We start from the raw sequence: 12950 nt of genomic DNA on the forward strand, positions 1-12950 counted from the left end.
CTGTACACAACTCCCCTGATGCTGCATATCTGATACACGTTTAATAAAACAACGTAGCCCAGAGATTTTGTCTGTTCACCTTGAGCTGGGGGGAAGGTGCGTAGGTGCGTGAGGACGATCTGCTTTATCCCTTTCATTTTTAGTCCTCAGCAAAAACACTGCAAGATTCGGACTTGAGGACAGCACTGAAATCAAAGGGTAAGCGACCAAGAAGGCTCCAACCGCACACTTCCACCTGATGGCCTTAAACAAAACACAGCTGGGATCCTGATTGCTCGCTTCAGCCTGGAATAGTCCTGTTCCTCATCTGAAAGATCCTGCGTGCCTGGCTGAGGACAGGGACAGACACAATCCACACAGAGAGCAATCAGAGCTCAACCCTGCACTTCCCTTGGTCACGTTTCCTTGGAAAACTTCTTTGCTGGGTTGTTTGAAAATCTGTAACTGCAAGAACCAGGAAGAAAACCTCCCTGACGGGTTGACTGGAACTTCCTGGCTGTGGTAAAACCATCTGCCCTCGGTACCCCCATTTCACAAGAGCCGGCAGCACAGCTGGGGTGGGGGGAAGGCACAAATCAGACCTCGGGGCCGAGAGACGAGCACAAGCATCTGCCAAGGGAGCTGCATCCAACCAGGAGCGCTCCCCACTTGCTTCTCTGGCAACAAAGCCCCGGTGCGTGCTCCCACCAGGAGGGAGAAACAACTTCCACTTCTCCAAATCCCCATTTATGAAAGACTGTCAGCAGACATGGGGCTGTCCAGGAGCATGAGAACCACATGAAGGCCAGAAGACAGCAAAGACACCTGGTCTGACCCCCCCGCAGAGCATGCCTGCTCCAAAGCGTGGCAGCCTCGTGTCGGAGGGGAGGCAACTCTACCTTCCCCTGGCCTGCTGGCGTGAAACATCGGTCTCCAGATGTGAGGGCTCGGGCTGGCGACACTTGGGGTAGCAGCAGGAACGCTTTGGCCTATGCACAAAGCGTTCCCAGAGCTTTCTGCTGGCATTTGCACAGCTCACAGCCCAGGACAGAAGCGTCCGTGACCGCCACAGGCCTCACACTTCCGTCCCACCTGAGGTGTGTATCTTAAATTTCACTTCCCACTGGTCAAACATTCCTCTTCAGAGCTCTCTTTAAACTGAGGGCTCGCGGTAAGGGAGAGAAGAGAGTTCCTTACCTCTTGCGCAGTCAGGGCATGTTCCCCTGCTAAAAGCGGCCTACTCAGGCCTCCCATTTGGGTAGGAGCTGTTAAAAGAGTAAAACCAAGTCTTAAGTTTATCCATTTGCTTGTTTAAAGAACCTACCATTTGCAGCGTTAAGCCCCCAGAAGACTACTTGCCACAGACACTCTAAGCAAGCTGCCATAAAAGGCAGCTCAAGAGAATCACAAATAACCATTTCTGTACTCTCTGGGAGAGGCTTTCAAGGCTCTTTAAAGGATTTAATTGGATTTGTGTGCTTAACACACCATTGCGTGGATTTACAATTTTACTGCCAAAGGTTTCATGTACTACAGAGATCTTTAAAACAGCAGCTGTAATGATCTCATGCATAAATATACACAAAGATGCTCTGATATCACGCATGTTCATAACTCAGTGGATGCTCCTACCAAGGGAGTGGCTCCCTTCCGTAGCCACTGAACAAGTAAAAGGATGGAACAAAATGACACGGTCAAGCTCTGAAGCAAAATTTCTATTTTCATTTAGCTTTAATCTAGAGCTGCATTGAGTGGTGAAAAGTGCCAGCCTGACAGCTCTGAAGCACAAAGCGCTTGATCCTCTGTGCCAGAACCGCACAGGCACTGGCCAGGCAACCTGCCTGCCTACTTGTTGCCCTGCCAATACAGTCTATAATTGAGGAAAGTAAAATGGAGATATAAATGTTCTTCCTCCGAGTATTTGATGCTGACAGCTTCTCGCCTCCAGCCTTCCTGCACTTCAGGAGCTCAGAAAATGACAAGAAGAGAAAGCAACGAACACTGGCACTGCACGACTCAGGGAGTGGCTTTTCCACTCAGAACGGTGGTTGCTCTTCATCGTTATGAAGACTAAATGTCTGGTTTTGGGGGAGTGCCTTGGAAGCAATGCAGGGGCCCAATTTAACAGAGTGTCATCTAGAGAGAGGGAGACAGTCTGTGGCCCAAACGTCTCGCACAACAGCCACAGTGTGAGAGAAAGGGAAGCGTTATCCTCGCTGTATTGCTGAGACACCAACTTCACTAATGATCAGACACCAAAGATAAGTAACCTTCCCCAGGTCTCACTAAGCATGCACTCACGTTTTCCAATTTCCTTTCCCGGAACTATACAAAAACTCTCTCTACAACCATAAATTACACGTGCCCGGGACCATTCCCTGGAATGGAGGCCAACTGGCACAATTACCCTTGTCCATTTGGTTGCGTTTTGTTGTGCAAAATTTGGATGCAGGGTAACTGCATCCAAAATGCCCACGGGGAAATCCCCTGGCCCATTCCCACTCGTGAGTGGTGCCGAGGAATTTGCGGAGCTTTCCAGCTGACGTGGGACAAACCTGTACCTGTAAACCTCCAAGCGATTTAGCACTGCAGATGATCAAGGTCCAGTTCACGGGAACACTCACCGGTGCTGTTTAATTCAATACCACAGGTGCTGCCACAAGTTTTCCCTCAGACAGCACCTCACGCTAACATACGCGGGGTAGGTTTTTTCAGTACTCTCTTAGAGCAGCAGTAAACAGAAGCAGAAGAAAGCAATATGAATAAACCAAGCTCATCCACTAACTCTAGCATAGAAGAGTGGCTCATTATCTTAAGAATACAGCCTAAAGAGCATCTGGCTTCAAACCCAATGTTCAACTGGAATTAATTGTTTCCCTTACTGTGACAAACAGGTAGAAGGGGGGGGGGGGTGTTTGGTTTTTTTAGTTTTAGATTTCTTTCTTTTAAATAAAAAAGGGAACAAAAGGTATTAAGCGTCTGCAAAGAGACAAGGCACTATCAAAGGATCTAGTAACAAGAAGTGATGGGGACAGAAATGGGGACAGAAAATGGGAAGGGTCAGCAAGCACCTAAGCACAACCCACAAGTGAAGCGATCCTGCCAGCATAGCACTTTTTGCCATCAAAATACTCGATCAGCAACAGTTCAGTCCTTCAAACAAGAGGACAGGAGAGCAATTAAAAAGTGAACAGGGAACACATATCTTGAAAGACAATGCCTGAAGAGGCAGTTAATTTGGAGGAAGGAGAGATTGGAAGAGATCTCCGGGCCCATCATAAACTCACTGAACTCCATGTTAAGCAATAAGGGGTTGGCTGGGTGCTTTCTACTTTCTTTATTTCCACTGGAAGGCTGTTGCAGAACCCAAACCTTCTAAGCCTTAAAGAGTTTTCTTCCAGTTTTCAGCTTAAATTTACTCAGGGCCAGGCGGCACGCATTTTCTCTGGTGCCCACACCTTCAGGCTTAGTAACTGCTCTCCCTAAATGGTATTTCCCTCTTCTGCATTTACAGGAGTCACCCCACTCTTCTCCCACTTGCTTTTCTAGCCGAAGCAAATCAAGAACTCCTGATGCCATCACGCACCTCCATCTCCCATGTCCCAGCAATCCCTGCAGCTCTCCTCTCCAGTTATTCCAGGGGGAGTTCATCTTTCTTGTACGTGAAGGACCAGCAGAGCAACCCCGTCAGATGAGCTGGGCTCTGTGCAATGGCATTAGCTCTTCTCCACAGTTCCTGAAAATACTTTGCCTGACACACTGCAGTGGAGCACTTCCTTATGCCCACATCACACTGTTGGCTCCCAGCTGCTCTCCTGTGCTTCCCTTTAGCTACCTGTAGGTCTTCTTCCCCCTCCTCAGTTTTGGCCACCTGAAGAACACCCAGCTTAGGGCTCTAAAATTCTTGTCAGCTTTTCGTCCACCAGTACCCCCGAGACCTTCTCGGCAGGGCTGCTCTCAATCCCTTCATCCCCCAGCCTGTATTGATACCGGGGGTTGCCCCGACCCAGGTGCAGGACCCTGCACTTGGCCTTGTTGAACGTCACGAGGTTCACACGGGCCCACTTCTCGAGCTTGTCCAGGTCCCTCTGGATAGCATCCTGTCCCTCAGGCGTTGTCGACGGCACCACATATACACAAACACACAACATATACAAACATTGCCATATGTTTACACTGCCTTCTCAGCACAACGTTTCTGTTATGGCACCAAGAACTTACGGGTACGAAAATTACGAATTTTAAGTGCTCTTTTAAAGCCCGTTATAGTTAAATCAACAGTAGTGAGAAAACAGTCAAGAATTTGACTTGCAGAATGGGAGATGATTCGTGACTATCTCAACAGCTTTTACTATTGATGAAGCTTACAACCACCTCACTACCTGGGAATGACATTCTTTGTTAGGATTGGTCTGGTTAGAAACTCAGCAGGCTGGCTCGTTCATCACTGCAATTCTTCAGTCGGAGGAAAGAAAGAACTGAGGAAGACCTAAGCAGAAAGGCGGCCAGCAGGTACCAGTTTCAATTAACTTTCACCTGGGTGCAGAATGAAGCTTCTTTCTAAACATAAAAATTGCATCTCTGTCAGGGTATTGGCTCCTCCAGGAAGTGTCTTTTTTCCACCCTTTGCCTCACTAAAGAGCTTTTTGGCCAGATGCTTTTCTTCTGATGCAGAAATGTGAAAGTATTGGCAATCTTGCACATTTGCCGAGGAAAGCTGTTGCCCACTTAGCTCTGTAGCTCTGAGGGTAGATGCTGCAATGGTCACGCTCACCTGCAAACAGCGCTTGTCTTTGCCTTACGCCCTCACGTATCACAGGTGAGCCACGTCATGAGAAAAACATGCTCAGTTACAACTTCCTGGCTGGATGAGCAGGGACACCACTAGCGGGTCTGCAGGTCAGAAGCCCAGTGCTGGTGCCACACCTCAGGTTCTTGACACAATCATAGGTCAACGTGAGAAACTGAAAAGTGGGGTGGTTACTATTGGAATGCCAAAAATAAAGGAGAGAGATGGCCTGTGTGGGACTAAAGGAAAAGAAAGGAAGATCTTACTCTCTCTCTATTACATCTTCCAAAATGAAATGGAATATGTAGAAAGCAATCAAGACAGGATTAACAACTACCAACAAGCAAAACAGATTTCCTGGATTTATTCTGGAATCCTATAATCCCTCTCCTAAGGAAGCGATCTGCCTTGAAGATGCAAGACAGTCTGCTGCATTTCTACGCTTGCTCAGCTACATTTTCGTTCATCAGTTAGCACGCAGCCTGGGTTTTAAAAGAGGTTGTACTGGATAGAAGGGTCAGACTTGGATTGAACTATCACGTGAAGTCGAGGGGAGAAGAATACAACAAAACATATTTACCACGAACTGGTATATAGGGGACAAAACAGGAATCCATTTGGCACGGCAGACTTGCCATGCTTTAGATGCTGCCAACATCTCTGTCAGAAGCTGTCGTTATTTTATGGGCTATTGTTATACTCATGAAACAGCCAGCCTTCATTGGCGTGAGGACTGGACTGAGACCCTGTGAATTACTGTGCTCACTGACTCAGTCTGCAGGAACTAAATTAATTAATAATTAGAAAAAAAAAACAACCAAAACCCACCTGTAGCACAAAAGAGGGCCTTCTTCAGAAATGAATGGCGCTCTAGATAAAACAACGGATTAGATGAGTTTCTAATGAATTCTTAAGTTCTCTGTCCTCTGCTTTGGCAGGTGTTGATTCAAGATCTCTCTGTACTCAGAAGCTCTACGGTTGGATATCCCAGCAGGAGCGGTGGGGGACAGCAGCCAGCCAGACCAAGACCTACTACTTGTTCTTTCTGTTAAGTCAATAAACCTTTAGGAGCATAAAAGTTACTCCTCGGACAGAAAAAGCAGAACGGGATGAAGGAAGGGGCTTGAGATTTTTAGAACTCGTCTCCCATATATCATATCCATATAGCACGAAAAACTTTCTTTTGATCACATTTCGCAGCTCCTTCATAGCCAGAAGGAATTTCATCACAGGAATTTTCATACCACTAAACTGGCAAAAAGGTGTACAAGCCTTTTTATCCATCTTTATCCTTTTACACTTGTTCCATAAAACCATTTTCCACTCTCCAGCTCACGATCTCACCAAGCAGAAAAGTCCTATCTGCCACACACTTGTCATAAACTAGGTGGGACATGACAAAGTTTCAGAGACATCAGTGTTTATAAGATTAGAAACTTTAAAACGCAAAGAAGAAAAAAAAAAGAAAAAAGGGTGGTGGGGGAAAACTTATTTTCTACCTTGACTGCTAGGTTCTTAAGCTGCCAGTATTTAGCTTAGAAATCCAACCCTCCAAGGCATAATGGGCAAAAGAGCACGTTTTATGTGAAATTAAATTATGCTTCTCTTGATTTAAATACAAAAAGTGAGCTCCACTGCTACATTCATCCACAAGAACGCCCCCAACTTCACAGACACCCATAAATTATTTTTGTAAACAGCAAATTACTAAACATAGTACGACACTCCATGAAAGAGAAAAAGAATGCACACAATCAGCATCTTCCTTTTTGACCAGAAAATGAAAATCTCTAACAGCAGATAAGCCTGAATTAAAAATCCATCAAATCTAGACCCCACATGGGGTATGGGTTATGATACGCCACATATCTGGACTCAACTCTTGAAAGCAATCATGCACTAAGGACAATTTTAGGTTGTTATGCAGAGGTTTAACTAGAGCCTTGGCAACTTAATCTGGGACACGAATGGTATTTGCATTACACTACCATGTGCAGTAAAGAAAACTGGTCTTGCAGTTCGATTCCAGCGCCGCATCCTCAAACAAAACGAGGCTGCTACCTTTGAGGAACATGGATGGAAATCTCACCTGCCATCCCGAAGTGACGCTGTGGCATTGCTTCACTTTTTGTCACTTTCCTCGGGCTTGGTCAATCTTTTGCAGAGTCTGAAGCCAAGGCCCATAGCTTTTTCCTGTTTGTAACAGCGGATGTCTGGGTCTTCACAGGTCGGTTTGTTGTGGGGCACCGCTTGTACCCCGCCTTTGCCTTCATAAATGCATCCTTCCACTAGAAAAGAAAAGGAAAATTACCAGTCATGCCAGTCATGACATTAGACTATCCACAGGGCAACAGAGTGCACTGCTTGCAAGAGGATTTGGTACAGTAAATAATCCTTAAATATCTTGATTTACTTTCTAGTTGGAATGAAATGAAAACATACGTTTAGCAATAAATGCAGCATGATGCTCCTTACCTTGCACTCGTTCTCTCTAACAGATCTGCCTTGTGGCAGGATCACCGTCGCATGTGTATTGCTCGCTTTCATTTCCGTCTTAATCTGTCAGCTGGCACTTGCCACCTCCAGACTGTAGCAAGGATAAAAACGATTCCGTTTACAAGCAGCACAGCACCCTGTGAACCCGCTCTATGAAGTCCTGTATTTATAGAAATGGCTATAAATAATAAAAATCTGCAGGGACCACTGACCCACATACGTGCCGTATTTTTGGAATAGGGCCTAGGTATTAAATCTACAAACTAAGGACTGCGACACCTCTCACCTTGCCCCTTTCCTCCTTCCCTCCGTTTCGTGTGGGAGCTCGTTCCACCAGTGAAGGCACACCACAAAACCAGCCTCACAGAGGGGAAGGGAGGGGAGGGGCTAAGGGAAGAGGCGGAAAGGAAATACACAGAGAAGCAGCTTTGCCCTCCCTGGTTAAAGCCACAGCCCACTCAGGAATCACCTTTCCCGCCTGCAGAGGGAAAAGCACAGAATCGCTAGCAGTGAAGTACGTAAGCTCTTCGTATCAGCATCGCTGCTTGGAGTAATCGAATTGTTCTGCGGAGTCATTTGACAAGCCGACAGGCTGCTCAACAAATGAGAACCAGAACGCATGCCATTTGCGAGATGAGGCAGCAATAAGCTTCTAATCGGTTCCCAACAAGAGCAATTCAAGTGAGGTGGTGTATTAATGGATTTTGTTCTCTGCAAAGCCAAGAAGCAAACATTAACCGCACTCCCCGAAGGGGAGGGAGCAAACTGAGCGCGGGCAACTCATCGGCCCCTTTCAGAGTTTCAACACTCAAGATAAACGAAAACAAACCCATGTAAAAAGTTAAACAGTGGCCAAGAAGCACTTTTATAAAATGCATATAGGGGCCTGAACCAAACCTCAGAAAGACTTCCAACATTGATTTTCGTGACTGTTAGACCAAGGCCTAGAATGAAGCCAAAGCTTCTGCTTGCCAGGTCATGAGAAGATAACTTAAACGAGCTACACAGTAAAGAGAAAACGCCAAAGGCAATAGCGGAGCTTACTGTTTTCCTCCATTCAACCAACTGTGCAGTAAACCAACTTAACCCAGCCAGCCTAAGTGTTAATGTTAATCTTAATCAACATTAATCTTCAAAGTGTTATCATCCTGTGTATAGCCCTCACCCAGAACTGGGTTAAAAGACCAGTTAATAAGAAACCAGAATGATGAAGCTACTGAGTGGGTGTTTGATTGGAGGAGATCAAGATGTATATGTTTTAATTTAAGAACACTATGGTGATAGATAGTTTAGTTTGTTGTGGATTCTATATTGCTCGCTTCTGTAATTTTAAACAATGAAGACTTGTTGCTTAGAAGTTAGGTAACTAACAGGTGTGTGTTTTAGAAGTAGTGATAATTAATTTTAGCTATGGAAACTATAAACAGACGTGGTCCAAGCATGGCTCAGGGACAAATTGCGACCCTATAAGGTAAAGAGGAAGTAAGTTCATGAAGAGTTCACTACCCTACCGACCACCAGAGACCACCCGAGACCCCCAAGAAGACCCTAAAGGTTTTAGTGCGCATGTGTTTAAGATGATGTAATATTATAATTAGTTCTCGGAAATGTAATGAATATGTAACAAGGAAATTTAAAATATGTATGAGAAGCATGGATATAAACAGAAAGGTGACTAGACCAGGTGTGCTTGATTTGTGGCAAGTCCACCGAGCACCCAGGCCTGAATACAACAATATCTCTCCTGAGCGTGTGGAATTGGTTACTTGCACGCCGGGCACGAATCCGCTTTTCGGACAACAGTTTTTGGCGATCCAGGTGGGACTGCTGGGAAGCCTTGCCCGGATCGACTTGTCGGCTCTTGGTGGGGAGACCCTGCTCTCTGGACTCCAGCGCGCACCGACCTTTTGATCGGGGACTCCGTGAGTATTCTCCCCGACCAGAGCAGGTGAGCGACTCAACGGTGCAACGCTAAGGTAAATGAGATATTGTTCTGGAGTATAAAACTGTGCATGCATTTGGTAAGGAATTGTGGCCACAGGTAAAGAGGTATATTCATATGCGTTTGACAGTGACGACTGGAGTATATGAAGTTGTAGGCGCCAGGGGTAAACCGGTATATTCATATGCGTTTGACAGTGACGACTGGAGTATATGAAGTTGTGGTAAAGAACGTTCTTTTTTGGTAAAGATATGGGAGCTCAACCATCAAAAGTAACACCTTGTTCCCCCTTAGGATGCATCATTAAACATTGGGGAAAATTTGGGGGTGATCCTTTGAGAAAGGATAAATTAATTGAATATTGTACTAAATGGTGGCCAATGTATAAATTAGAAGATGAGGAAAAATGGCCAGAATTGGGAACCTTGCAATATAATACTATTTTACAACTAATGTTATGAGGTACCTTATGTAATTTGTTTTTTTTTTCTTTTTGTTTTGTTTTTTTTTTTCTTTCTTTTCTTTTTTCATAATCTTTTCGATTATGAAATTCGGAAAAAAAAAAATGTAAACTTTTAGGTTTAGATTCTAATGTGATGATGATGATGATGGAAAATAAGGAACCAAAAGTGCACTGTTGTTCTGCATGTAGCATAGGAAAATGATGTTTAAAACTAGGAGAAGAAGAGGAGGATACACAAATGTTAGTACCACCAAGTAAAAATGAAACTTCTGAAACCGAAGCAAGAGGAAGCAATACTTTTAGTCCGATAGCCGGCAGGACTAGAACCCAGCAAGGGTCTGTATTGTTAGCACCCCTTCGCCAGGCAGTGGGCCCAAGGGGGGAGCCAGTATTTGTGAAAGTACCATTTACAACTTCTGATTTAATGAATTGGAAAGAATTAGCAGGATCATACAGAGAGAATCCAGAAAAGGTGTATAGATCCTTTCGAACAATTATTGAAAATCATAATCCAGATTGGAAAGATATTCAAATTCTTTTGAATAATTTGTTTACTCCTGAAGAAAAGAGGGTAGTATTAGAAAAAGCAAATATGGAAAATGAAAGAATAAATGCAAGAGAAGGTCCTGCTCATTTTATGCCAACTCAAGACCCAAATTGGAATCCTAATAGTAATGATGGTAAATTGATGATTAAACAGTATCAACAATTAATTTTGTAAGGAGTAAAGAATGGAATATCCCGCCCAAAGAATTTGGCGAAATTGACTCAAATAATTCAGGAAAAAACAGAGGACCCATCCACCTTTTATGAAGGATTATGTGAGGCAGCTAGGAAATGGACAGACTTAGATCCTGAGAGTGATGAGAATAGAGCAATATTTACTACTTTGTTTGTAGGGCAAGCTGCTCCAGATATTCGAAAGAAATTGCAGAAAGTGGATGGGATTACAGGAATGACTATATCACAGTTAATTGAAATGGCTTATAAGGTGTATAACAATAGGGAAGAGGAGGAAAAGAAAAATCAGGAAAAAGAAAAAATAAAAGATAGGAAACAAAAAGCTGCTATTTTAGCAGCTGCTTTTGTAAATGCCCAAGGATCAGCTGGAGGAAGAGGCAGAAGATATTTGAGAGGTAGAGGTAGAGGGTATTTGAGAGGAAAAGGCAGAGGAGGTAGAGATATGTTTAAACAATATACCCCATTAGGATTTAATCAATGTGCTGTATGCAAGAAACAGGGACACTGGAAGAGTGAGTGTCCGGAGAACAAAGGAGCAGTCGTGACTCAGTCACAGCAGATACCACCTGAAGCTGATTTACTTATGATGGGAGGAGATTCTGAATGATGGGGACCGGGGGTAGAAAATGATATTTTCCCAGCTGAGCCCCTGGTTCCAGTAAAGCTGGGAGATGAAGTAGTCGATTTTTTAGTAGATATTGGAGCAAAATATTCTGTTATAAATACATGTAAAGGACCAATGAGTAAATTTAATGTATCTATTGTTGGGGTCACGGGAAAGAAGGAGATAAGGCCTTTTTTGAAACCTTTAAAATGTAAAATTGGAGGAAAAACACTGATGCATGAATTTTTATATATACCGGAATGCACCATGCCTCTCTTAGGACGGGATTTATTGAATAAATTGGGAGCACAAATCAACTTTAAAAAAGGAAGAATCCAAGTTCATTTTCCTGAAGCTAATGCCTGGCAAGCCCAAGTTTATTTATTACAGACAAACACAGATGAATCTGAAGAAATTCCAGAAGAGATTAAAGATGCAGTTTACCCTTTTGTTTGGGCAACAGAGAAACCAGGAAGAGCGAAAAATGTGGAACCGGTAAAAGTTGAATTGAAAACAGGAGCTCGACCGGTAAGAAAGAAACAGTATCCTATTAGTATAGAAGCCAGAAAAGGTTTGGAACCAATAATAAATACTTTTCTTAAACACGGACTTTTAAGAGAATGTCAATCTGATTATAATACTCCTGTCCTTCCAGTGAAAAAGTCACATAACCAAGGATATAGGCTGGTTCAAGATTTAAGAGCGATAAACCAGTTAGTGGTGGACATTCATCCAATAGTCCCTAATCCATATACGCTGTTAACAACTATCAATGAATCAAATGCATATTTCTCTGTTATAGATTTGAAAGATGCTTTCTTTTGTATACCTCTGGAAGAAAACAGCCAAAAGATTTTTGCCTTTGAATGGGAAGATCCGTCGACTGGGAAGAGGACTCAGCTCTGCTGGACCGTGCTGCCACAAGGGTTTAAAAATAGCCCAACCATCTTTGGAGCAGCTCTGAATAAGGAACTGGAACAGTGGTCCGGTAAGGAAGATCAAATCACCCTCCTTCAATATGTTGATGACATCCTATTGGGAGCAGATACTACTGAGATCTGCAAAGCAAAGACTGTTAGCCTCCTAAACTTTTTGGGAATGGCCGGGTATAGGGTGTCAGAGAAGAAAGCACAAATTGCAAAACAAACTGTAATTTATTTGGGGTTTGAGATTTCCCAAGGACAGCGAAGATTGGGAAATGGTAGAAAAGAAGCCATTTGCAGGATGGCACCCCCTCAATCTAAAAGAGACTTGAGAGGATTTTTAGGAATGGCTGGATGGTGTCGCCTTTGGATTCCAAATTATGGTTTGATGGCAAAACCACTGTATGAGGCAACCAAAGGCCCTGAAGAATTGTTAGAATGGACTCCAGAGTGCCGAAAAAGTTTTGATGACATTAAACAGACTTTAATGAAAGCTCCAGCTTTAGGACTTCCAAATCTGACCAAACCCTTTGAGCTATCTGTTCATGAGAAGAGACATGTAGCTATGGGGGTTTTGACTCAACTTTTGGGAGACTGGAAAAGACCAGTGGCTTACTTTTCCAAACAATTAGATAAAGTAAGCTCAGGATGGCCTAGCTGCTTGCGGGCAGTTGCGGCAACAGTTCTCATCATTCAAGAAGCTAGAAAATTGACATTGGGACAGAAAAGAACGGTTCATGTCCCGCATGCGGTACTTGCAGTACTGGAACAAAAAGGACATCATTGGTTAACCCCTAGTCGTTTGTTACAATATCAGGCTTTGTTAGTGGAACAAGACGACATCATTTTGAAAGTGAGTACAATTTTAAATCCTGCCTCTTTAATGTCAAGTGAAAAAGAGAGTGATCTTAACCATGATTGTTTACAAGTTATCGAACAGGTGTATGCCAGCAGGCCAGATCTGAAAGATGGCCCTCTCCAAACTCCGGATGAAGAATTATTTACTGATGGAA

General features: G+C 43.8%; 1 protein-coding gene across 18 annotated transcripts in view; it reads right to left on the reverse strand.

Annotated features, from left to right (window-relative positions):
- LOC142077082 (uncharacterized) overlaps positions 1 to 12950 on the reverse strand; it is a 30894-nt gene that overhangs the window by 13773 nt on the left and 4171 nt on the right. For 4 of the 18 annotated variants that reach the window (XM_075139270.1, XM_075139267.1, XM_075139277.1 and 1 more), the window contains exons 2-3: positions 7244 to 7355; positions 6858 to 7056 (exon numbers count right to left, since the gene is read on the reverse strand). In XM_075139270.1, the coding sequence (XP_074995371.1) occupies positions 6858 to 6885 (28 nt within the window). In that variant the 5' untranslated portion in view covers positions 6886 to 7056; positions 7244 to 7355. Of the gene's footprint in view, positions 1 to 1176; positions 1245 to 2603; positions 5008 to 5596; positions 5639 to 6857; positions 7057 to 7243; positions 7356 to 7550; positions 7743 to 8308; positions 8361 to 12950 lie in introns of those variants that run through there. The other 14 variants (XM_075139272.1, XM_075139274.1, XM_075139265.1 and 11 more) reach the window with 11 other exon arrangements.

The sequence above is a fragment of the Calonectris borealis genome, unplaced genomic scaffold (genome assembly GCF_964195595.1).
Source record: "Calonectris borealis unplaced genomic scaffold, bCalBor7.hap1.2 HAP1_SCAFFOLD_146, whole genome shotgun sequence".
NCBI classification, from domain to species: domain Eukaryota; kingdom Metazoa; phylum Chordata; class Aves; order Procellariiformes; family Procellariidae; genus Calonectris; species Calonectris borealis.